Genomic DNA, 26,476 nt, shown 5'->3' with positions numbered 1-26,476 from the left:
TCACTCTTACCCTTTCCTGTTGCTGGACCATCTGTACACATTGCTGTAATTTATACATAGATTTGTTTAGGGTCAGTGTTTGCGAATAACCAAAATTTGCGGCACTGCTATAAAACTGCACGTTCCAACATCTTTTTTTCAAATGGGAAATGTAAACCGTCTGATATGTGGACACATCGGCCTCCTGAGATCCTAGCTACAGTCCCAGTACCTGGAATTTCACGTTCATACAGATCTTGCTGTGGCGTTCACTTGTTCTGCCCAACCGGAAGGCCTTAAAGGACCACAGTTTGTACTTCCCGTCTTTCGTCTTGCGTGATCAATTTACAAGGCAGTGCCTGCCCCGACGTGCAGGAAGACACAGAAAGGTAAAGGTTTGTTTTAATGGTTAAGCAATCCGTTTGAAAGATGAAGCAAAAGATATCTGAGCAATACTATTGGGAGCCTATTGTAAATGCCTATTCCTAGGATTCCATGGAGTAAGAACAGTGATGGCAGAAAAAGACCAAGACAAAACTACAGCCATAGAGTTGTCCTCAACTCAGTTTTTGGCATTAAACAGTGGTCAGGTTGGTTCACCCAATAGTCAATAATATAGCAGTCTGTGGTAACCCATAGCAATGGGTCAGAGCTTTTATCATTTTCTCTGCCCTAAATGGGGTGCTGTGGGTGCCTGCACATAACTGAAGTATTATTAAATGCTTCCCGCCAGAGAATTACATTGCTAGATCTGTGAGTTTCTACCCCTGGAACCAACATACCAGTGTATACTATCGAGCTTGGTCAAATTGATTGCTCAAGTTGATGGATGATGTCCCCGGCATGGAAGCAATGTCTACCATCATCATCCAGAAACATTTTCCCAAAGTGGCACTTACTGGTATTCTAAACAAGAATTTTTATATTCTGCCTTTCTTTAGGTAGGTCTGTTTTCTCCCATGAATGAGTAACTTTATTCTAAACTAGAGATGGTTTTGCCAAACGAATGGATGTCTTATGCTTCCACTGCCATTACCCATTCTGAATAATCTAAAGTCCTGGAGGCAAATTGATGCTTCATATTGACTTGCCAGCTTTTTATATATGCATTCATTTTACTAAGGTTGCACTGATACCGGTATCTGTGCTAATTCTAAGCATTTCGGCAAATGCTGATACTAAAACCGATACTTTTTTTCTGCGGTGCCATTTGAGCCCATACAGAATGTATGGGCTCAAATCGCGCTGTAAACAATCACGTGTTTTCAGCTCATTCACTTTGGGCTCAAATTGCGCTGCACCGCACGAAAAAAAAAAAAGGTATCGGTGATTACCTGATAAAAAGCATCTATAATCATTCTTAATGTGGTATCAGTGCCTCCCTACTTTTTACTATTGGTGTCTGTAATTAAAATGTTCCATTTCACCATGTTGTCATAGATTTTCACCACTTAAGGTGGTGGCCATATATCGAAATAAAGCTGATTCAACGGGGATTGGACAAATTTCAGTCCATCTATAGCGGTTCCAATTTCAGTTCTTTTGAACTGGCTTGTTGGAAAACTTTCCTTTTGGTGTTTTCCAATTGGATACTGCGCTAATCAGTGTATTCAGAATACGGTAAAACAGCGGGGAGGATTCCTTTTGTCCACCTCACCTGTGTGGATGGAGGAATCCTGTTCAGTTTTTTTCCATCAGCTTACTGGCTGATTGAAGAAAACAGGTCCATGTATGGCCAGCCTTAGTGGTTTAATTAGGGATTGTTCTGTTCTTTTTAGTACTGCAAATGACGGTGCACACATTTCAAAGCCAGACTTTAGTAAACTAATGTGGGGTGAAGATGAACTGAGCAAAAGCTTATGTAGAAATGTCCCAAACTAGAAGCACACCACCTTGCATGTGGGCCAGAGACGTAGTCACCAAAATCCCCACAATCACTGCTGGTGTAAAACGAGTATCATTTATTTTAAAACCGTGATTTGGAAAAGGCATTACCTACTAAAAAAAAAAAAAAACGAAGCTCACGAAGGAGCCCTCTTAATTGTAAGTACCAGTTAAAGCTAGTTTATAAACCACCTTTTTAAATAGATTCCACAGCTAAACCAAAAAGGTGTTCAGAAAGGGCATCCACCTGGGGAGAACTTGAGGTCTTTAAATATAACACAAAATCTATGCAAGGTTTCATAATACCATGTGTAGAAATGTACTATAGGGAGAAAGCTGGCCCTACATGGTTCAACATTCGGGGACTGGCCTAACTTTGATCCATGTATGGGCTAGCTGGTTGTACACAAGTTGACCTAGTGATTGGCTTGTTTTCAGCCAGCCTGTTGGGTTCTTCCAGAATGATCAGTGCTCTTAGCTATATCTGGCAACACTGATCATTGCATTTTGCTACCGGGGAAGGCTTCCCACTGGTAGAATATAATAGCAGAGCGGGAGTGATTCCTCCATCTTCCAATATGTGCATGGGGCAATTGGCACTGAACCGTAAGATTTACCGCTTGCCTTAGTCACTTTGGCCTGGGACTTTTCATAAGTGACTAGGTACTGATTATGAATGCTGATGAGGCAAAAGGAAGTTTTTTAGTAAACCACCCTGAACATATGAAAGATGCTATCATTGGAATTCCATGCACATCTATAGTAATCTCATGCACCTGGATAACTTTCTGGTATGGAGACAACTAGAGATGCTTTAAAAGCCATGTAATTCTGTAAACTCCTTTCAGCTGTAAATATGCTGGGTGCTGAAATTGCGTCAAACAGATGGCACTGTCCTCAGGTGATCTGTCCACCACACTCACTCGGAATATCTACTGCATGTTATTGATGGGAGAAAGTGCTACATGCACTGTTCTCTGGGGCATAGGATCATGACATATGGGAATGATGAGGTGGCTTTAAGGAATGGTTTAGGTTTGCCAAAGTATAACCCCATGGGTACCAGTAGTTCACATTGAATCCAGAGCTCTGTGTTAGGACACGTTGCTCCAAATGTAAAAGAAGAATTCCAGGTATGGATATTTTTTAAATGGAGACACCCATCCTGTGTTTGGCTGGCCTGTGAAAACAGGAGCTGTTGGCACAGGCGATGCTCATAAAATGCTTTGTGTTTTCTGAGTGACTGGAAAGCGTTCTGAGTGGACAAGGTGGAGAGGAGGGTTGGTGACGTGATCACAATATAACAGGCCAGCCGCTCAGCACAGGACCCGGAAGCAAGTGGAGATCACTGTAGTAGTGGTGTCTACTTAAGTAGTTTCCAGGGGCGTCAACCAGGTATGGTATATACATCAAATTTTAACAGTTTATAATCCATACCTGGAATTCCTCTGTACCCTGCGGGCCTTTGGATTTCATTGCTCCTGTGGTTAGCCATAACCAAGTGGGGATGCATTTCAAAATTATTATTATTATACAGGATTTCTATAGCGCCAACGGTTTGCTCAGCGCTTTACATTATAGTGGGAGACAACACCGTAACAATACAAGAGGGATTTGAGGGCCCTGATCCTTGGATCTAGAAATAAGGTGGAATTGCTACTACAGGCACAAAGATTGTGAATGCATTTAATCCCAACCCATGTAACCTTGGTCTTCCAGTAAACGAGTTTCACTTTTTATATATATCCTATTACCTATTTCACTTTTTATATATCCCCTATTACCAGTATAACAGTAGGGGGGTGGTCTGGGTCATAGAAGTGTGATGTGGCAAAGGAAATTGCATCAGATTTTCTGCAATAAAGACGGTATCCAGTATTGGGGTTCATAAGCAGTAGAGAATATTAATATTATATAGTATTTATATAGCGCCAAAGGGTTTGCTCAGCGCTGTACAATTACATTTGGCATGAACCAGTAGTGGTCTGAAAGCTGTGGCCCCAGTTTCCGGACTTCATTTCCTATGGTTAAAGAAGCTAGTTTTCAATGTGCTGCTGATTGAACGCTGAAGGTGCACACATGCCCTGCCATCCACAGATGCCCAACACCACTGAAGTTCTTTGAAACCGGGTATGGCGATTTCGCAAGACAACTGGAGACCAGTGGGATGACTTGAAATTGACGTCTACATGTTCAAGTGCTTGGACATTCATTCTTCATGTTGGCATGTATGGAACAGCTCGGCACATCATTTGGTATCTGCATGTTTCCTGGCCAGTATAGGTTAGACTATGCCTTCTACAGGTACGTATTGTTAGCTTGTTCCACTGGGATGGAAACTATTTCCGGATACAGGCATTGAAATTTTTTGTTAATGGTGAGCTGATATAGCTGTTCACTTACCAATAGCTGCATAATAGAGAATCCACTGTTGAGGCAAACCATATGCAGTAGTAATACAAGCCTCAGTCTTTTCAACGAGCACAAAATTGGCGAATTGCCTTTTTATTATCCAAGTATGCACAGACCTCTCAATACCATTCTATATTCAAATTGCATCTTTATTACTGAAGGCCCATTTATACTTGAGTGGTCTGAGGTAGGGCAGCACAACCTTTTACAGCACCACGCATGTATGTTACGAAGCAGTGCACTGCAATGCATGTTTCAGAGGTATGTTGCCTTAGTGTATTGGAGTACTATTGAAAATGAATGTCACCACAGCACGATTGACATTTGTGCTCCCTTGTGTTGCAGTAACACACACAACACTCCAGTACACCACTATAGGTCTGAATGGTTAAAAACGTCAATTCAAATGTTAAATGCTTGAATACACATCTGTGTAGTTGCTTTGCTAAGGTATCAGTTCCTATGCACCAGTTGCTGCAAAATAGACTTGTCGCTGTAGGCTGCACATAGCTATTGAGCATCCATAGAACTCTACATTTTTTGCAGCATATCGTCAACATTAAGTTCTTGTGCACCTTTACACCAAATCTTACTAATGGCTACCCAGTGGTAGTTTTTTGAAGCAGCCATAGCTCGAAAGCCTTCTGAATAGCCACCTAAAGCCATATTCTGCAAAAAAATGGTATATACATTTGTTTGACCATGCTGCAAATATGTTGCATTTGTGGAGTTCTACCTCCCTCTGCAAATGAACCACCTAGCAAGCCCGATGAGCAGAAAAAATGGTGGCACAACTCACCTATTTCTTGGGGAGATGAAAGAAAAGTAAATGAATAATGGAATTGCTAGCAGTCTAGGCATCCCTAGCATATATAAAAGTAAAGCAGATCGTCTACTTTGCCACAATCACTGGGGAGCTTCACATCTGTGGAGGGCCAAACAATGGCGTGTTTAGGGTCCGTTAAGACCTGTGCTTTGGTGAATTGTCACCCAACACAATTCAGTGGCTTTAAAAGCATGGAAGTGGACTGGTTTTTGTGTGTGTCCCCCCCCCCCTTCATAATCATAATGGGCTTCCTCGGGGTAACATGACAAGGTACAAGTTTACAATGCAACATAACATTGCTAGTGTCTGAATGCACCCTTAATTTTATGTACAGCTTCGACCTACCTGCTGTAGTAAGAGTAGCCACATGAAAACTGCATTTTGTTTTTTTTTTTTTTTCTTTTTTTTTTCCTCTTTATTCTGTTAAGGGGCTCAGTTAAATAAGTAGCCTATGTTTATTTTGTCACTAGCAAAAATGGCTACTAGGCAGATAGAAATCTGAAGGCCAGCCCTCGTGAATGTGTAACCCTTCAAACCACCTAGGAGAATTGATGATCTTTCCCGTCTGCTTTTATTATTTTGAATGAACTCCAGATATTTCTACAATCAACAACTTTTCGTGGACTTCAGCTCGATTTTGGAAACCTTGAAAGTGTCTCTCCAGAGGTTTTAATTTTTAGGTGGTATTTACACGCGCATATGCAGCTGAACGTGAAACCACTCCTAGGCTTATTTCTCTTGAAGAGAGTTAAACCTTCAGTATTCTTTAGCACTTTCAGCAGCTGATTTAATCCCTGAACTTTCTTATCTTCTTTATCACTTAATCCTTTTCTGTTTTCTTGCTTAAGCTGGTGCCATGACCACTGCCCCAGGTTTCCTGTTTCAGGGTGGCTCCCTTCTCTTGCAGCATCCTATGGAGCCACCCCTGCATGCAGGCACTAGAGTTGTCTCTACACTGTATCAATAGAAACACACAGCCCTGTAGCCTGGAAAGGCAATGCATTCCCTTCTGCTCTGCTTTCATTTCTTCAAGCTAACAGGCTGGCTCCAGACATCGCTGACTGCTGCTTAATTGTAAATACCAGAAGCTGAGGAAGTGGCACTGAGAGCAGGCACCAACAGCATAGAAAGATGTAAACGTACAAGTGCTGGGATAAGAATTTTAAGTTTACTGAGAAATCTTTATTTTGTGTTCAATCTGTGAAGCTAAAAATTTTTGCATTTCTTGCCACCATCTCCTCATGTCATGATTTCATGTCTGAGTAAGAAGATGAGCACAACTGACTCCCATCCCACTGTTTCTCCCATAGGAGCGTTACGGCACAACTCTCCTTTCACCACAGTTTGTTAATCATGCCCGGACCACCCATCCTTGCACCTGTCTGCCACACATGCCTCTCTCCTGGGGATGCCGAGACACAAAATTGAGAAGTGGACATGGCCCAGTGTGTACTTCCAGACTGCCAGCAGTGAGAGTGTGCTTCTCTTAGGCGTTGTGTGAGCAGCCTGTGCTGGGTACAGATATGTCATCGATAGAACTGCTACAACCTTGTCCATAGTAATGAATTTATAGGTGATATGTAGATATGATCCGAACAAGACATGTCTTAGGCTCTTTTTAAAAGCCCTACTTGCCACCATGCAGATGATCTGTTGCCTGCTTTAAGAGGCACAGTGGACCACAGCAGACACTCTTGAGGTTAATGTACCGTGTCTGCAATTCAAGTGGCCACGCATCCGACTTCCATATTCTCTTTTGTACCTTTCTGCTCCGCTGGTTGTGGGTTTTCCTTGGACTGTTTAATACCTTTTCCTTGAGGAGGCAATGGTCTGAATTTTAGTAGCATATCTGGCACTAAACAAAAAAGCATTTGCCGTACAGCTGCAAGTGACCCATCTACTTCATGACCCAATTTGCAGTATGTGCAGTACTGAGCTTGGCACATAAAGATTCCGTCAGTACCGCCAGCTGTTGCAACCCCCCTTTCACCTTTTCATTCACGGGTGTTCACCCTCTTTGCAAATACTCTTGGACTCTGTACATCTAGTTTATCCACCTGATTAGGGAAAAAGATTAGTTACCCACTGCTACCTATTCCAGGCAATTCTGATGCTTATTTCTGATTCGGTCAGGGATCCTCCAGTGGATTTGTTGTCTGATGCTTATTCCATTTCTTCGATAGTGGATGAGATACCACCAGACTAACTTCTTTCTAATCTAGGCCATTCTTTGTACTTTAAATTAGGATTCCACTGTGTATTCTGGTACCATGGTGTCTGGGCTAGGTTCTTATAGACCCAAAGTGTTAACCTCATTGTTGGGGATACAAAAACCTCCATATGAACCTATTCCTGAGATCTTGATATTATTCTTAAAGGAAACCTTTCTTGTAACTATTACTTTGCCAAGAGAGGATTTTGAGGTATTGTTCTGTAAAGCCCCATTTGATTTGGCACAAAGTCAATGTTTTGATACCAAAAACCTCTTTTTGTATAAAATGTGCTTCTTTGCCTTTGTTACTTTCTTTGTGTCCAGTACTGGTTCACCCCAAGAAGAATTCTCCTTTCTCTGGATATGGTGAAGGCTGTTCCTTTTTTCTACCTTGCTGTCGCTGCTATTGTTAGCCAGACTGATTCCTAAAAGAGGTTCTCTTGCTTCCAGGTCCTGTCTCGTTTCTGTCAGCGAAGTTTGAACATCTCAAACTCCGCTGTCATCTCAAACACCCCTGGTAGTGAAGGGGATTGCTAGGGCAGTGGAGGGGCGCACGTGCCAGGACGTTGGATCAACAAACTTGTGCTTGGAAGTGCTTAGGTCCAATGAGTGAGTTGAAGCATGAAGTTGAGCAGAGTTCAGAAATGACCAGGCAGATAAATACAGAGTCCGTATCAGAGATAGGCAAGGATTGGCAACATGCAGTTATGTACAAAATTGGCAGGCAGGATCTTAGTCAAAAGTCCAAGTTGGGCATCGGTAAGCAGCAGTCAAGGGGAGTCAAGAGTAGGGTCAGACCGAGCCAGGCCAGTGAAATGACTTGGGCTCCTGAAAGCCTGCTAGATCTTAAAAAAATAGTTCAGCTGAAGATCATCCAGTGATGATGCCATGCAGGCCTCAGGTTTTAAAAAACCATCTTCAGCTGGTGCACCAACTTTTGTGTTCTTATCTTTGCTTAGTTAACCTACTGTGCTTGAAAGTATGCGCATGATGATGAGCTTGGAAGTTCCTGACAATCCACAGTTTCTAACTTTAACGGGGTGTTTGCTTCCTTTTCACTGTCCACTTCACTAGGATAGTGAGTTGGGCCTCCGTCACCAAGCCTCGGTGTAAAATGTTAGCTATAATTTGTCTCCAAAGATACTTTCAGCCCAATGTGTGCCTCTGGCTTGTTTTGTTTGAAAGGATCAGTAAGCTGCTGCTTTAATTGGTTTTCCTTTTTATTTTGTTTTTGTTGGGCTGGTTTACCTGTGTGCTTTTCTCTGTTTGAACTGGTTTTGGATGGTGTTGGGCTGCTTGCTATCGTCAAGCTGTGTCCCTCAGTGGACAATTGAGAATATGGATTTTTGCACTCACCATAAAATCCTTTTCTCAGAGTGCATTGAGGGCTTACAGCTCCTTCCCCTCAATTACTATATTTCCACCTCCTAGGTCGAACCTGTTCGGATGTAGCAAGCAGTCTAAAGAGAATTAGTCTGTCGCGGCTGGCCTTTAGGTTTCTATGTCCATAGTATCTATGTGTCTTATAGTTGGCAGTATAACTCTTGGTGGTTTATCTCCAAGTTGTGTCTCTAATGCTTTTTCTAAAAATTTTATTTCAAAAACTTTCAGAAAAACGCTCGATTTAACAGATTGTAGGTCTTTGATACCTCAGGGCTCCAAACAAGTTGCTTGGTTAAATATTGGTTTGGCCTTTTTTGAGGTGGGGGCAACTGAACACACTTCAGGTTTTAGTTCAGGGGACCGTTCCTGCTTGTCAATTTTTAGTTTCTACTTTAAAGTGCCTACTAGAGATTTGGCAGCAAAATGCATTAACTCATGTCTGCTGTGACTGATCACCTGTCCGTAACTGAAGGTCCCTTGTCCATCTTTCCCATTTTAGATGCGTTCAGCAACTTTAGGTGCTGTGAGTGCCAAATCTGTAACAGGTTTCTGATCTTTAAAACCCAAATGTTGTATTTTCATTTTAATTGCAAGTGGCTATTTGAGAAATGAGCAGAGCTTCACCCTGCTTTATGAAGATAACTGACCAAACCAAAAGCTGAAATAAAGCATTGCTTGGATTAAATTGTGGCAAAGAGCTACCAAAGCATTATGGATCAACAGCTTTGCAGGAGGAATTCTTGTAATTTTTCTGCTAGAACCAAGGAAACCATGTTGGACATTCTTGATTACTCAGCTCAAGGTCAACTGTCTCTTAACTGCTCAACAATCTTGTGTAGAAAAAATGAATTTCCACAAATCATTGCCCAGATACAACTACAATGGGATGTAACAGACTCTGCTGTTACCTTTTTAAGTTTGTTGTATGAGATATTTATGTAGCTCTGTATCTATTTAGAAAGTGCTTTGATAGTTTTAGGCTGCCCAAGTTAAAGAAGAAATTTGTTGCCTAAAACTTCCCATCCTATGGACGAAGAATGAAACCACTTGAAGAGATACTTCAGGATGCAACAATGTCGTTTTGGAATCCATCAACCCATGTCCCTTTTGCTGCCATTTTGTGGAAGTTCGAGCAGGTCAATACTACTTTACTACCATGGAATAGTAAGACGGTGAGAAGACCACCAACATCCGTCCCCCAGTTTATTTTCAAAAAAGAGCTTTTGCTTTCCAGAGATACTTTTGACAGTTGTGAGTGATGGGGTGGCATGGTGAGTGATGGGGTAGCATGGTGCTACTGAGAGTTGGTAATGGGTGGTTGCAGCTAAAGTGAGATGGGTGTTCAAATAATATGAAGTGCGTATATATTTAAAAAAGAAAAAAAACATTTCCTCCTACTGTCTCTGCAGTATTTTCTGGACAGTATCACCTAAGCCTCCAAAATACGCCTGCTTTCTAGTTTTAAAACCCATAAAAGCTGCAGTTAAGTAACACAGGTCTTGCCCTTCCCCCAGCCTATGACTGGACAGTGAAAGGAGAAGCAGGAAGAGTTCTCCTCTCTCCTTTTGTATAAGCATGTTTGATGTCGGCACAACTCGCTGGACTCTTGAGCAGACTTTATGGTTTACCACAGATATGGCAGAGCTTGTGACTAGTAAACAGTTGGGTGCTATGCGCTGCATTTAGGGTTGGATATTGGACGTGATTATTTTACCTAAATTCTTGAATTTGGGATATTTGAGGACCCAAGTCAGCACTGTGGACGTTGCTCTTCCGATTAGTATTTATAATACAAGTTGGTGCCTGTGTGAACTAGGGCTTTTTGCCAATGCATGTGTATGAGGACAATGGGATTGTATAGGGTTGTGTAGGGTTTTTTCTATTAGAGATATTTTAGGCGTTTTAAAATACTTTGGGTATAGTTTGTAGTTTTGTATACAGTGCATTCATAAGTTATTCATACTTCACTTGATTCAATTTTTTTATGTTTGGGCCTGATACTACAGTTTTAAATTCATTTTTTTTTTTCTTATTGATCTACACTCCATGCTCCATAATGACAAAGTGAAAACAGAATCTTGGAAACATTTGCAAATGTATGAAAGAAGGAAACCTGTTATTTCATATGTACCAAAGTATTCAGACCCTCTACGCACTTTTGTTTAAGCACCTTTGTCAGCAATTACAGCCTCAAGTATTTTTGGGTATGACGGGACAAGCTTTGCACACCTGGATTGGGGGGATTTTCTGCCATTCTTCTTTGCAAATCCTCTCAAGCTGAGTCACGTTCAATGGGGACTGTTGGTGGACAGCCATTTTCAAGTCTCTCCAAAGATGTTCTGTAGGGTTCAAGTTGGGGCTTTGGCTAGGCTGCTCTGACATTGAATTGTGCCTAAGCCACGCCTGTGTTGGCAGTATACTTAGGATCATTGTCATGTTTGGATGGTGAACCTTCAGCCCAGTCTGAGGTCCTGACGCATTGTTCTGTTAAGCTTTCCCCATCCTGGCCAAGGCTCCCAGTCCCTGCAGCTGAAAAACCCCTACAACATTATACTGCCAACATCATGCTTCACTGTTGGGATGGTATTGGGCAGGTGATGAGCATTGTCTGGTTCCTCGAGACATAATGTTTTTAGAATTCAGGCCAAACAGTTCAATCTTGGTTTCATCAGAACAGAGAATTCTGTTCTCCACAGTCTGTCCTTCAGGTGCTTTTTTTTTTTTTGCAAACTCCAAGCGGGCTTTCTTGTGTTTCTTCATTGCAGAGAAGCTACGTCTAGTCATTGTCATAAAGGCCATAATGGTGGCTGCAATTACAGTTCTCCTTCTGGAACTTTTGTACCATCACCACACAGGATGGCTGGAGCTCACTTGGTGACTATTGGGTTCTTGGTCGCCTCTCCTACTACGGCCCTTCTGCTCCGATTGCTCAGTTTGGCCGGGTGACCAGCTCTTGGAAAAGTCCTGTTTTGCTCCAAGCTTCTTCCATTTGAGAATTATGGAGGCCACTGTGCTCTTTTTGGGCTAACTGTTAAAATTGTTTTTTGAGGCCCAGAGGAGCACCCTGCTAATTAAGCAATATACAAAATAAAAAAACACTAGTTAAAGCTCACATTAATACAGCTCTGTATTACTATTTTGTTACATTTTATTGTATTTGTTTTCTATAAATTCAAGCAAGTACTAGAATTTTACCTGAGATTGGCCACTTGCAGTCCATTGTACAGCATAGTTCAGGCTGGGAGAGGGAGCAGCACATGTAGCTACTTGTGCTGTCATGCTCATGTACTTATAAGGGACATACAGCTAGAAGGAGATGGTGACAAGTTAGGTCATTGTTGTACTGCTTCTCCTTTCACTGTCCAGTCACCAACTGGGAGAAGGCACAAGAACTAAGTGTTACTGAACTGCAACAGAAAAATCTCAACTGTGTGTTAAACTTGAACCTGGATGAACAGAAATACCAATCCTTTAGCAGGTATAACTTATTTCATCTGTATATTTAGAGGATTGTCTGGACTTAAGCTTTAACTAAAAAGCTCCATGTTGCCTCTCCTGATTTGACCAAGTTCTACAACAGTCTTTCAAATTCAACAGTTCAATTGCGCCTCATTTTACTTCAATGAGGTATTTAACGGAAGGTCAGTCAACTTTGCATTCAGGATATTGACATTACTGTTGATTACATTTAAGCAGTATAAAAATTATAGGCCTTTACTAGTTTTGTAAACCTGTGGATATGAAAGCAATCACATTATTCTTTACATAAACAGGTGATTCCAGTTTATCCAGTCTAGTGTAGTCTGCTGCTCCCATCATCCATGCGTTGCTTAGATCCATAATGTTCCTTCTAAGACCGTACAATCTGAAGTTTTTATTCACATTTATGTGCATGCTTTAGCACCCATTTCTAACTTCTCGAAAAAAAACATGTTCAGGGTAGGGCTTTGTTCATAATGCATTAAAAGTACATAATGTGTTCGTACATAATTCTAGAGCTACTATCCACCCCAGTGGGTCTCTTTTTAAAGCCCCTTTAACATGGGGTGAACTCTACTTGACTCTTGTTTGGTCAGCGGGGGATCTGTCTACTGATTCCCCATCAGAGCAGGTGGATGACAGGTCCGTTTCTGCAGAACCAACCCAGCCCACTCTGCTCTGAGGGCAACTGGGTGTAAACAGACCAGCTGTCTGTTTACACTCAACTACCCTCCGATCTGTTATATGGAAATGGAACAGATCCCCTTCCGTTTTGTTTTTAACAGATCAGATTGCAGGAAGGGGGGTCCACTTTACATCTGCTGCTCCATAGAGGAGAATGGAGGGTCTGATCAGGTCCACCTGAAAAAGAAATCTGATCGGACATTAGCTTGATGGAAGAACTTCAAGCTTGTGGATTGTTATCTCAAGGCTCTGTAGGCACCTATCACAGGATATGCGTATGTTCCGTGTCACAAGCAGGAAGCAAGTTTGTTGGGACAGAGTTTAAGTAATACCTGGCTTACACCAAAGACCTCTGCATGACATAACTTTGTCATAGTCCATGGATTTATGCAAATGGTGGCTACAGATGTGCGGGCAGTAGCCAGAGAACTTGGGTACAAATGGATGTCCTGTAAACTAGGCGTGTTCAGGCAATCTAGTACAAGCAGAGATCGGGGCTTTGGAACGTGCAGAGGCCTAGATACACCATAAACTAACAAAGCAAATGGTACAAAAAGGAGAATGGGCAGGGTGGTAACTAGAATGACCGGAGTATTCCTAAAGCAAATACCAAAGTGTCCAAGGCTTACTTTGTACTACGCTCAGTTGCCTTCTTCAGTGCCTGAGTGTGATTGTCCCTGTTCCCTTGCTGGCTGACACCTTGCGCCTGAACACACATAATCAGCTCTGCCATAGACCAAAATGATCAAGTCTAATTGAACCATGCTCAATCCCCTCTTCAACTGGACCAAGGTGCGGTATGCCTGAGCTTTGATACAAGGAGGTCCTCAGTCAGGCTAACTGCACTTTGAGGGTCAAACGTGTATCCTACAGATCTCCTACTGTAATTACACCCTTAAAGTACCACGAGGAACCTTTCCAATGCACCAAGCAAAATATATGTGCGTGCTGCACAGGCATGCTGGAGTATGCTTCCTAAACTTTAGCCAGCTGGTAACAGGAGCAGACCTAGTACCAGAGCGCATGGTCCAAGAAGACGTGATATACACCTGGCTGTGTGACATCAGCCAGTATCTACAGCATGCCTGTTTCCCTCCACTCACAATTTAATGGAGTCTTCTTCAATTAAGGTTTTTTTTATGCTAGATTGTGAAGTTCATAATGTTCAGCGTGTTCTCTTGGTCACAAACTTCATTGTTACACAGCACTCTTCTTTGACTATACAACCCCCACCAACTACATTGGGGAACATATTATAAAAAAAAAAAAGACCAAGTTCTGGCCCCTTCTAAACCGTGTGAGAATTTCCTAGTCTTACTGTGGGACTATGGAAGCAATCGTGACCTAGAAATGTCAACAAGCCGATAAGGATGTGTTTTCAAGCAAATGTCGAAGCAAATGTATCTGCTAGTTACCAGAGATTTTATGTATGTTTGAGACTCCAGTGTCTGTAATCCTGTGCACCAAACTGATTTGCACAGATCCGGGATAGATTCTCAACTGGAGAGGAGGCTGATTCTTATGAGGAAGACCTTCACTGAAAAGACTCATGATTAAATAGTGGTCAGTGGTGTGTGCTTTTGGTTTTTTGTGTTTTTTTTTTTTGTTTTTTGTTTTTTTTCTGTCGCAGGGCTACTTAAGAGCAGTTGATGGGGAATTTATAAATGGAGCTGGCTCTAATATGCTCTACTCCCTTTATAAGAATTGCCTGGCTGTGTGACAGAATGCATGTCCTTCATAGTTACCTGGTAAGGATAAGAAGATTCCTGGAAACGTGATCAAAACCAGAAACAATAGCTTTTATATTACATTATGAGCTTTTTTTTTTTTTTTTCTCGTATCAGTAAAATGAGACCCTTCTATCAAATTTGGATCAGTAAAGATAAATTCTTAAATTCTTTTAGCCCTCGGTTCACACTGCTTCTACCCCACCACCCCCCATTGTTGTGTGACTACGTAGAGTGACTTTAGAGTCTGAGACTCAAGTTGCTTCATAGTAGTGCAGGAATCCTTTTAAAAGTCACTATGACTCGAGTTGTAGTTATTGGAATGGTTGCCGTTGAAATGAATAGGTTTTCATTTGTCATTCAACTGTTGCAAGTCGCACCAGTGTGAACCCGTGTCAAGGAGTAGGTGATTAGGGAATCTTAGTGGAAACTGCAAAAAAAATTCATATTTTCCCGGTAACAAATGTTGCAAATTATTCCCCATTCTACAAAGCGGTACTACATATGAACAAGTGAACAATAGCTGCTGTGATACTGCCTTACACCCCGGTCACACCAAACTCGACTTTGAAATTGTGCGACTTGCAGTGAAGTTGCACTATTTCAAAGTCGGGGGATGTGCCAATTTCAGGTGTGATTTTCAAGACATTTAACACAGATGTCTATGCAAATCACACCAAAAGTAGTGCATGCACTACTTTAGAAATCGGCGCGGCTCCAACCAATTTGACCGCTCTAATTGCAGACAATAGGGTGCGACTTGGCATGCCAATTCGCATCCAGTGTGACCGGGGACTTGGGCTACGTTCACACCTGAGATTTCCTGGAAATGTACAAAAAAAATGTGCTTGTGATGCTGTTATTTCTTAATGGCATCCCAAACACGAGGCGCAGTCCCATGTGTTACTCAACAAAGCACGCCAATGCCAAAAAAAAGTACATGAGCTACTTTTGTCGTGTGTGTATACACAAAGAAAAGAAACCTCAGAAAAAGCGCAACGTGTTGCTCAGGTGTTTTCAGCTTTAAAGTCCAATTGTAATCCTCAGTTTTGATAGGTAGGTACAGTTAGTCTTTTCCAACTTTACTGGACTGTCGAAACCAATCAAAGCACCGGCAGGCTTTATAGTTGCAGAAGAGATGTACATTTTTGCAATGACTGCATGCAGGGGGTGAATGAACGCCAATGCACATCCTCAGCGAGCCAAGCAAAATCGCCAAGAATGCTAAAACTGGAAGATGATGAAATTGCACGCTTCGGGGAGGTTGCTTGTGGACATCGCATCGCTGGAGTGGATTATAATGGACTTTAGGATTCTTTTTAATGTTAAGATTTTAATCGTATATAAAAGCGAATCCTATAGTCAAGCTAACAGCTAGTGAAATGTGTGCCACTGTGCTTGTAAAATGTAAACATGGCATTAAGGCCCAGCTACTGAGAATATTAGTCGCATGAATCTTTATTATTCAGAGATCCAGTCCCATGCCCCCACCATTTTGTTCCTATACTTGCATGCATTGCAGTAAAATGCAAACTACATTGTGTTGTGGGAATTAGATCTAAAGGGCCATATCATATATTTTTTTTCCCTCTGTTTACAGCACAGTGCTAGCTTATTCAAAATGTATTGACTACCTTGACGCACAGTTGTTGCATTACCCCAGCACACTGTGTGTGACCTTTAAACTGGTTGTAAACCCTTACATATACCCAGTGATGTGACTGGCCTCTGGTCATGCACAGAGATGAAACAAAATCCTCTAAGTTGTACCTGTTTTGCAGTCTTCTCTTTCCTACATTCAGAATCTATAAAGCTTGTCTGAGAGTTCAGAAAACCCACGGCAGAGCTGAAGTTACTCTGTAGAACTCCGTGAGGAGAGCTGATTGGAGGGAAGACAGGCCCCAACCACTTCCTTTCCCCCCATCCCCTGCGCAGAGAGGAACAGATTTTTATATAGCGCCAACAGTTTGCTCAGCGCTTTACAATATAATCTGCTGGAGGTCTCTCCCCGTCACCATTCATATTTCATGTCTGAGGTTTAAAATCACTTTAAATTAAATATGCCTTTTGTAGTAAGATTAAAAGGAATGCAAGTTTTGAGCAGAATGTTGCATAATTCTTCCGTAATAGCGAATGTCAGATACACTCAGTATGTAACTTTAATTTTGAGCTCCAAGTCAGCCCTTTGTTACCCTCACCCAACATCCCACAATGAATATCAGGTGCCCAAGCATCCAAAAGATGTGCCTGTGGTGCATTGTGGGAATACATACATAGTGCAGCCATGTCCACATGGTCCTATTACAAAAAGGAGAATCTTTACAGTTGAGGCAGCATGTGCATTGTCATGCCATATGCATTGTCATGCCATACACAGGGCAAACCATTAGTCCTCACCTGCTGTTTTTGGTGGGTTTTTTTTTTGTTTGTTTTTTTTCTACAGCCAGTAAACTCCCCAGCATGTTATCCTATGTGTCCATTCACACAGGCTTTTATCAGTGTTTTTTTTTTGGCAGGGGCTGTTTCATGCACACTGGACATTATAAAAACGCCAGTAGTGTTAGCTGTAGGCTTTAGTCCTCATGCACACGGGATGTTTTTACAGCGGCTGTTTTTGGCTTTTGACATTTTTTTTCTACAGTCAGTAAACTCCCCGGCATGGTATATGTGTCCATACACACATAGTTTTTTGGCTGGAAAAAACCCAGAACTAGTGGGATTCAAGAAGAGTTTTTTTTTAGCTGTAAAAATGCTCTAACGCTGTAAAACATGGCAGACCAGAGTTTTTGGACGTTTTGGTAAAAATCTAAATGCTAAACACCGAAAAGGCAGCAAAACAGCGCTAATACAAAAAGAGTGAAAAACTTGGGTTTTTAACGTTTCTTTACACAGCAAACGTTACCAGCGTTAATAAAACACTCGGTGTGCATGGAGACTCAGTCAGCATTTTTTGGCTGGAAAAAAACCCAGAACTTGTGGGTTTCTAGAGGAGTTTTTTTAGCTGTAAAAATGCTCAAATGCTGGTGAACACGGTAAAACTCGGCAAACCAGCGTTTTTTTGGAGCAATTTTTTTTAGGTGTTTAAAAACAAAAACTCAGCTAAACGCTAATGCAAAAATGCGGAAAAACTTGCATTATCGTGACTTTATACAGCTATCAGCGTATTTAAAATGCCTAGTGTGCATGAGGACGTGACAAAATAACTCATGCACATTTTGTAAGCTTCATATGTTTAACCGCTGTATTGGTGTCACTAGGGATGTCAGTGACACCAAGTCCCGTCCCCCCCTAGTGTTAGAATGCCCACCGCAGTTCTGCTATATGTTGCTGATCGCCATCATTACTAGTAAAAAAGAAAAAAAAAAAACCCACTATACAGTGGATATAAAAAGTACACACCCCTGTTAAAATGTCAGGTTTCTGTGATGTAAAAAAATTGAGACAAAGATGAATCATTTCAGAACTTAAATGTGACCTATAAACTGTACAACTCAGTTGAACAACAAACTGAAATCTTTTAGGTGGAGGGAAGTAAAAATTAACTAATATGGTTGCATAAGTGTGCACACCCTTAAAATACGAGTATCAGCATGGCACGTCTTGACTTGGCAATATTTGCCCGCTCTTCCTTGCAAAAACACTCCAAATCTGTCAGATTGCGAGGGCATCTCCTGTGCACAGCCCTCTTCAGATCACCCCACAGATTTCCGATCAGATTCAGGTCTGGGCTCTGGCTGGGCCATTCCAAAACTTTCAACTTCTGGAGAAGCCATTCCTTTGTTGATTTGGCTGTATGCTTTGGGTCGTTGTCATGCTGAAAGGTGAAGCTCCTCTTCATGTTCAGCTTTCTAGCAGAAGCCTGAAGGTTTTGTGCCGATTATTGACCGGTATTTGGAACTGTTCATAATCCCTTCTACTTTGACTAAGGCCCCAGTTCTAGCTGAAGAAAAAACGTCCCTAAAGCATGATACTCCACCACCATGCTTCACGGTGGGTATGGTGTTCTTTTGGTGATGTGCAGTGTTTTTGTGCCAAATACATCTTTTTAGAATTATGGCCAGAAAGTTCAACCTTGGTTTCATCAGACCAGAACAAATTTTCACACATGATTTTGGGAGACTTCAGATGGGTTTTTGCAAAATATAGCCAGGCTTGGATGTTTTTCTTAAGAAAAAGCTTCTGTCTTGCCACTCTGCCCCATAGCCCAGACATATGAAGAACACGGGAGATTGTTGTCACAGGTACGACACAGCCAGTACTTGCCAGATATTCCTGCAGCTCCTTTTACGTTGCTGTAGGCCTCTTGGCAGCCTCCCAGACCAGTTTTCTTCTCGTCTTTTCATCAATTTTGGAGGGACGTCCAGTTCTTGGTAATGTCACTGTTTGTCATATTTTCTCCACTTGATGTCTGCCTTCACTGTTCCATGGGATATCTAATGCCTTGGAAATTCTTGTGTACCCTTCTGACTGATCTCTTAACAATGAGATCCCTCTGATGCTTTGGAAGCTCTCTGCAGACCACGGCTTTTGCTGTAGGATGTAACTAAAAAAATGTTAGGAAAGACCTACTAGAACAGCTGAACTTTATTTGGGGTTAATCAGAAGCACTTTTAATGATGGCGGGTGTGTACTGACTCCTATTTAATATGAATGTGATATAAGTTATAAGAGGGTGTGCACACTTATGCAACCTCATTATTTTAGTTTTTTTACCCCCCCCCCCCAAAAAAAAAAAAGTTTGGTTTGTTTTTCAGTTGTAAATACATTACATTACAGGTGTAAAACGTTCTGAAATGATTTATCTGTCTAATTTTTATATATCACAGAAACCTGACCTTTTATCGGGTGTGTAGACTTTTTATATCCACCGTATATACTGCCATTTGTAAACGCTATAACTTTCATGTAAACCAATTAATTTGCACGTATTGGGATTTTTTTTTTTTTTTTTTAGCAAAGACATGGAGCAGAAAACATTTTGGCCTAAATTTATGACAATTTGATTTTTAACTTTTTTTTTACTGTACATGTTTAATAGCAAAAAGTGAAAAATAGAGTTTTTTTTTTTTTTTTCCCCTCAAAATTGTCTTTTTAAATTAAAAAAAAAAATACCACCAAAAGAAAGCTCAATTTGTGGGGGGAAAAAAGGATGTAAATTTCATTTGGGTGCAGCGGTAAATGACCGCGCAATTGTCAAAGTAATGCAGCGCCGTAACGCAAAAAATGGCCTGGTCAGGAAAGGGGGGGGTAAATCCTCCGGAGGGCAAGTGGTTAACTTTGCAAAAAATGGGTGCCTTTTAACAATGAATGGCATCACAAGCGTAAGCAGCTACTTTTGGCGTTTCACAAACAAGATGTGGGGTTGCATGATATTAGGTAATCTTCAAAGAAATGATGGCCTCGTTGATCTACTTTCCCTATTTTTAAAGTTTTTTTTTTTATTTGTTTATATTAAATAAGGGGGAACCAATGAACAAGCCAGTCTAATAACGAAGTGTGAAGTCATGTGTGTTAGTGTTTTTTTTTTTTGTTTATAAAAGGCATACCTTCCAGCAAACACTAGCCTAACCCCATTAATATGAAAACCTTGCTATACAGAAACATTTTCACTTTTGTGTTTTTGTTTTTTCTTGTAGCTGAGAAAACAGAAGAACCTGAAAAGAAACCTGCACCTGCTCCCGCTCCTGCCCCTGCTCCTGCCCCAGCCCCTGTCCCTGCTTCTGTCCCTGCTTCTGCTCCTCCTGCTGCTTCTGTTAAAAAGCCACCACCCTCTCCAACGTCTTTGGCAATGAAACCCATCTCTGCTCTGCCCCGGATCCCCATGTTGAAGAAGGTCCCCATTTCCCCGGTTTTAAGCAAGCAGCCACCAAAACAGTCTACCATCATCAGCGGCATCAAACCTCTCCTGTCTCTAAAACCGAAACCCCACCCTCCTCCCATTCTTCTCACTACATCTGCTATCAGTAGACTTCCAAAGATACCCAAGAAGATACCACCTCCATCTTCTGCACCTGATCCAAAGAAGATGCCTACTTTAAACACCATGAACAAGAAACCAGCATCGGGGGTCTCTCCGGCCCACACATCTTCCACGTCTGCACCTAGTACATCATCTTCATCGGTGCCTAGTGCTCCACCTAAGCCAATTCCCAGCTCATCTCATCCCGGACCCAATAATCAGATCAGGCAGAACATCCGCAGGTCATTAAAGGAGATCCTTGTCAAAAGGTGTGGGAAAACTTTGTTTTGATGCTTTTAATCTGCACCTAAAAGTCATCCATGTGAACCACACAACACGTTCCGTTAGCATTTTTTTAGTATATGGAGTGTAATTATTTTAGAACTGTCGTTTTTTTGGTGTGCTCTGTTTACATAGGGATTTATGCCTCATTTCGTTGACGGCATGAATGTTGAAGGCAGCATGAGGTCTGAGCTGTCACCTGACATCTGTTATGAAATGGTCTGGTTGTTAGCGGAGAAGCCATTGTACCTACCTTGCTAGTTCTTGGGCCTCTTCAGTACAACTGATTTTAGAAAGGGGACATAGTTACACAGCTCTCTAGACGAAGCAATCTTAATTGCTAAGAGCTGGAACTTCTCTCCCTCTTAGGCAAGCCATAGATGATGCCATGGGTTGCAGGTAAGAATGGCTTGATTTCCCCATCAGCACAGAACTGTCGTGTTCTGCCAGCAGGGAGCCTTCCCAGCTGGTATAACTCAATGATTACGGCTAGAGGCTATAGCCGATGGCAGTCATTGTAAACAATCCATCAGGCTGCTAGTACTAAAGTTGATCGGATCAACTACTGTACAACCAGCCTGCCCAGAGATGGATCGAATCTTGGCCCGGTCCATGCTGAACCAGCTGAGATTTGATCCATCTATAGCTAGCTATAGAAAAAGCTCATTTATCGTTGCTAATATCAAGCTCTGGTATGTTCTAGTTAGGCAAATATCTTGTTGCTTACCAGGAGTTTCATCGCGTTTTGCGATATTTCAGTTCCTTAAAATCTCTGCACGCTCCTGTGCAACTGCTCACATGCAATTGTATTTTTTTCTTTTTTTTTTATTTGCAGTCTTTTAGTCTCAAATACCTCCCAAGTCCCTATAGCACAGCTGAGTGCCTCCACTGCTTGGCTAGATGCTGGTATCTATATATGTCCTGTGCTTAGGGTTCACATCATGGTGTTTCTCTAATAGTTGTATTCCAGGGGAGTATCCGTAGCCGAGACCTATAGTAAAAAGATTGCATTTTTAGGTTAGGATTGTTGCGGCTTTTGTTGTGTGTTTTTGCATTTTGTAATAATGTAAGAATGGTTTATCACTTAACTGTGCTAACATGCTGTGAATTCTTTTGTAATTTAGGGTGAATGACAGCGATGATCTGTCGATGTCCGAGAACGAGGTGGGGCTTGTTGCTATAAACATTGAAAAAGAGATGTTCAACCTTTTTAAAGACACGGGCAGTGGATACAAGAGCAAGTATAGGACCATCATGTTTAACCTGAAGGACCCAAAGAACCAGGTAAGATCTTGATGATACAGAAGGATTGCACCCACAATTCTTGGTTTAGATTGAAAGGTGATGAGAGGATACGTAGAATAAAATCACACTATCTTCTGGAGGTCTAAAAAGGTCTGCTGGTGCCCTTGTATACAGGAAGTGCTTTTCAGTGGACTTGTGTCCGTAGGGATCACAGAGTTCTTTTTAGATGCAGGGCCTTAAACGGAATGGAGGGGATTCATAGCTGGGTTACATACACAATTACATTTTTTTTTTTTTTCACAGGCTGAGCCTCACCCAAGTGTTTAGGGGGCACAACAAAAATGTACAATTAGATTCCAGGACTTATGAATTCTAAATGTCCGTTTCCTGGAAAGGGTTTGAATTTGGTTTCTCTTATTTCAGCCACTTTGATAAATCATGCAGAAATAAATATTTTTAGCCTTTTTATTATTATTATACAGGATTTATAGCGCCAACAGTTTGCTCAGCGCTTTACAATATAACAGGAGACAATACAGTTCAATACAAAAGGGTAGGAAGGCCCTGATCCTGGGAGCTTACAATCTAAGAGGGAGGGTTTAAATCTTTACAAATGTTTACACTTATTAGTCGGTGTATTAAAAAAAAAAAAAACCTAGACACTGGATTATATAGTTAAAATTTGTCTCACTGTGGTCATGTCCAGGGTCTGTTCCAGCGTGTTGTTCGTGGAGAAATCTCATCGGCAAAATTGGTGCGCTTGAAACCCGAAGCCCTCGCATCAAAGAGGCTTTCTTCCTGGAAAGAGATGGAGTCAAAAACGGTACGTTGGAGTCATCTTCTGAGTTGTTTTCTAATAGGCTTGTGACATTCATGGGAACATATTCTGAATGAATGTAGCAAGTGTTATAATAAAATGACAGTCGGTGTAACTCATTTTCCAATCTAAATCAAGATCTAAACATTTATCATCATGTCACACCCTTAGGACAGTGTTTACAATGCATAGCTGCAGGACCATATTGTCAACTACTTTGTTATGCAATAGCCCATAGCAGCCATTTTTTTTTTTTAAATTCAGATCACATATTCCGATTAGATTCCGAAAGAACTACTGGATAAACCTTTCAGTGGTTGTATAAAATTTGAAAAGCAGATATTTCCCTGCCTCAAGCTAGTGTGGATAGACTGTTGTATTTGACAGTCAGTCCTGCCAGCTGTCGAAATACCTCAGCAGTGGCTGCATCCAGTTGGGTGCAGGAGCTGCATAGCTGGCAATTCTCCACCCAGTTCCTTAGATTTTTCAATTCAGGGATGTCGGGTGGTAGGCAGCCAACAGGACCTGACTGAATGTTGTCTGGTTTGCAAGAAACTGGGTGAAATTCAAGCAGTGTGGCCAGCTAAGGCATTAAATCAGGACTCTGAAACTGGTGCAAATAAACAGGCTTTTTTTTTTTTTTTTTTTTTTTAAGAAAAAGCAGATGTAGCTGCCTTTGCCATTTACCTGATATTGCTTTTTGACTACAAATCAAATGCATTCAAATGACCACCACCTCCATGTTTGTGTAAAAAAAAAAAATGTTTTATAATTTTGGTGATGACGGTGCTCTGATTTGAGCAATAATGAGCACATCTATTGCCCATGCTTGCTTCTTCCTAAGGGTATCACATGATAGAAATCATAGTTTTGCCACTCTTAGGGCCCTATCAAACTACTGATTCTGTTGCTGGCGACAACTCACCAGCAACTGGATTGATAGAGACTACTGTCTGCATCCTATGGTGTCCCTCTATTGCTGCTCCCTCGCTAGTGACAAGGTCCTGTCATGTTTAAGCCAGCGATGGAGGACAGTGCCCGTTGCCCCACCAGTGTTGTGCAGGTTCTTGCCATGTGTAAGTATTTATGTACATGTGATGTTTCTGATGGAGTACCAGTTAGGCAAGCATAGTAAATATTGCATGTTTTGCTAAATGAGCTGTGTATTTTTTCCTTCACTCCAATAGACTGCGGTTCTGAAAACCAAGTCTCGTGTGGAACATAAAAGCTTCTCAAGACATTTCTTAGTAGATATGGAGGAATCCCCTCCCATGTCCGATACTGACACGGTGGGTTTCGGATCTTTTGTAGCATAGCTTGTATAATTGTGTGGGACCACATCTACGCTGGCCAAACTGTTCCAGACTTCCATTCTATTGCAGGCCCTTCCAGAAATAGACATTTTGGTTTTGGAATTATTATGCATCTTTCTGGCTGATCAGGGATGGGATCCTGTTTCCTCTTAGGACTTGATCTGGGAATGTTAGCCATTCTGTTATGTGACCCCACATTCAATGTGCTTATGCTGCCTGGCTCCACAAAACTGTTCTTTTTCAGCTCTTACCCACTGCTTTGCACGCTGTTAACCTGCTGTGGAAACACTTTTCCCACAACACTGCTTCCATACTGAGACTTCACTTGGGTTTTAGCACTGTAGAAAAACCTGATTTCCTGCTGAAAAGGCATTTATTGAAACTTATTGTCCTGTTTTTTTTGTTTTTTTTTCTCCTTTCTAAAATTTTGATTTAGGAGCAACAAGAAGCAGCTCGTGTTCCTCCTCCAGAGAAAAGCACCTCGGCTCTCCCAGACATATTCAGCAGTATGTTGGACGACACAACAAGCCAGCATCGTGCCCATCTGTTTGATCTCAAGTGCAAAATCTGTACAGGTACATTCTAGTAGAACACCAGGCTAAAAGCTAAATACACAGTTGAAAGATATCTAAATGTTTTAGGGTTCATTTACACTTCCATTTATTTTCAATGGGCTGCCTCAATGCAATCCACAATAATGCATCTCAAAGCAGTAAATGGGCCCCTACTGTTTTACCAATCAGAGGATTTGTACTTTTGTTTAGAAAGTCATTTGTAAAGCAGAAGACTTTCTAAACATCTGTCACACTGCACAGGACAGGAAGTGATTTGCTGTGTGGAAGAGTTAAATAAATCATGAAAGTCATATGAAGTCTCGCCAATGGAGACACTGCTGTAAAATACACGGGTTGATTTACTAAAACTGGAGAGTAAAAATCTGCTGCAGCTCTGCATGGAAACCAATCGGCTCGCTTTTTTTTTTTTTTTATAAAGCTTAATTGAACAAGCTGACGTTAGAAGCTATTATGCACATCTGCACCGTATTTTGCACTCTCCAGTTTTAGTAAATCAACCTCACAGTATGGTAAGGGTTAGAATTCGTTATTACTGCTGTTTACATTCCTGTCACTGTGCGCTTGGATAACTAAAACCGTAGTGTGCAAAAATCTGGTGCAGCTGTACTTGGTGGCCAATCCGCTTCTAACTTCAACTTTTTCAATGAAGCTTTAAAAAAAAATAAACTGGAAGCTGATTGGTTTCTATGCAGAGCTGCACCAGATTTTGTACTCCCAGTAGGAGTAAGTAAACACCACTGTCTTACCCTAACTGAGGTAAGGTTGGTCAGCAATAAAAACTTAAAGTATGGCAAAAGCTGTTTTGGCCATACTTCTCTTGTGGGCTACAGGAGTGTGCCTCTTGTCAGCTGACGTCACAGAGCCACTCCAGGCTCTGCAGGGATCCCAACAATTTTGCTAGGAGTTGCCCAGATGCCTGACCAGCAGCTTGCTCAGCCTCTCAGCTTGCCGCTCCAGTGAGTGCTGGAGGGGCAGAGCAAAGAGCGGTAACTCGCAGGCACCACTCTCGCAGTCTTTGATTGCTCAGTTCTCTGTGGAGGACAGCTGCAGCATTAGATTGATGCCACAGCCATCTAGTTGAGCATGAGGGTTTTTTTTTTTTTGTTTTTTTTATTCATGCACTTTTTGTAAAACAAAATAGAAAGTTTTTGTTGAAGTTGGGCTTTAGGCTGAATGTGACTGGCTGCTTTTAGGTTACCACACAAAATTGATCCTATTTTTACTGAAACTCTTAATGTGAGCACTACCTTAAGGTAAAAAAGGTTTAGGCTTTAGTACCACTTTAACGCATTCCTTGCATTAAGGTAAAATGCAATGGCCCCTCCCTTTTTTACTTACCTGAGCTCTAATTTGATCCAGTGCTGTGCACGTCTGCAGCTCTTCTCTCCCTTCACTTCCAGGTCTCTGCTTCTTTGTTGGAGCCCTGGAAGCCATTGGCTTCCATTGCTGTAAGTCAAAGCCAGTGATGGGGTGGGGCCAGGAGCAAGCACACAAAAGTGCCCCATGGGAAGCCGCTTCCCGTGGGAGCAATGGATAGAGGGGAGGAGCTAGGAGTACAGGGGGGACCTGAGAGGAGGATCAGGGCCATTCTGTGCATTTCCATTGCACAGAGCAGGTAAGTATAGAGATGTTTGGGGTTGTTTTTTTGTTTTCTCTTTCCAATTTGCTTTTAATCCATTCATTTTGTACCCAGTGCTG

At 41.6% G+C, this 26,476-nt stretch overlaps 1 protein-coding gene across 3 annotated transcripts in view; it reads left to right on the top strand.

Moving 5' to 3' along the window:
- Window positions 1-26,476, top strand: part of DIDO1 (death inducer-obliterator 1) — an 80,281-nt gene that overhangs the window by 39,514 nt on the left and 14,291 nt on the right. For all 3 annotated transcript variants that reach the window (XM_089661554.1, XM_089661552.1, XM_089661553.1), the window contains 5 exons: window positions 20,224-20,815; window positions 21,953-22,112; window positions 22,780-22,896; window positions 24,078-24,179; window positions 24,640-24,778. In XM_089661554.1, the coding sequence (XP_089517680.1) occupies window positions 20,224-20,815; window positions 21,953-22,112; window positions 22,780-22,896; window positions 24,078-24,179; window positions 24,640-24,778 (1,110 nt within the window). The remainder of the gene's footprint in view (window positions 1-20,223; window positions 20,816-21,952; window positions 22,113-22,779; window positions 22,897-24,077; window positions 24,180-24,639; window positions 24,779-26,476) is intronic.

This window comes from Staurois parvus, unplaced genomic scaffold (assembly GCF_062004578.1).
Source record: "Staurois parvus isolate SC_StPar_1 unplaced genomic scaffold, SC_StPar_1.0 ptg001349l, whole genome shotgun sequence".
Classification (NCBI taxonomy): Eukaryota; Metazoa; Chordata; class Amphibia; order Anura; family Ranidae; genus Staurois; species Staurois parvus.
Note: the sequence above shows the minus strand (reverse complement) of the source record. Positions and strands in the feature narration are given on the sequence as shown.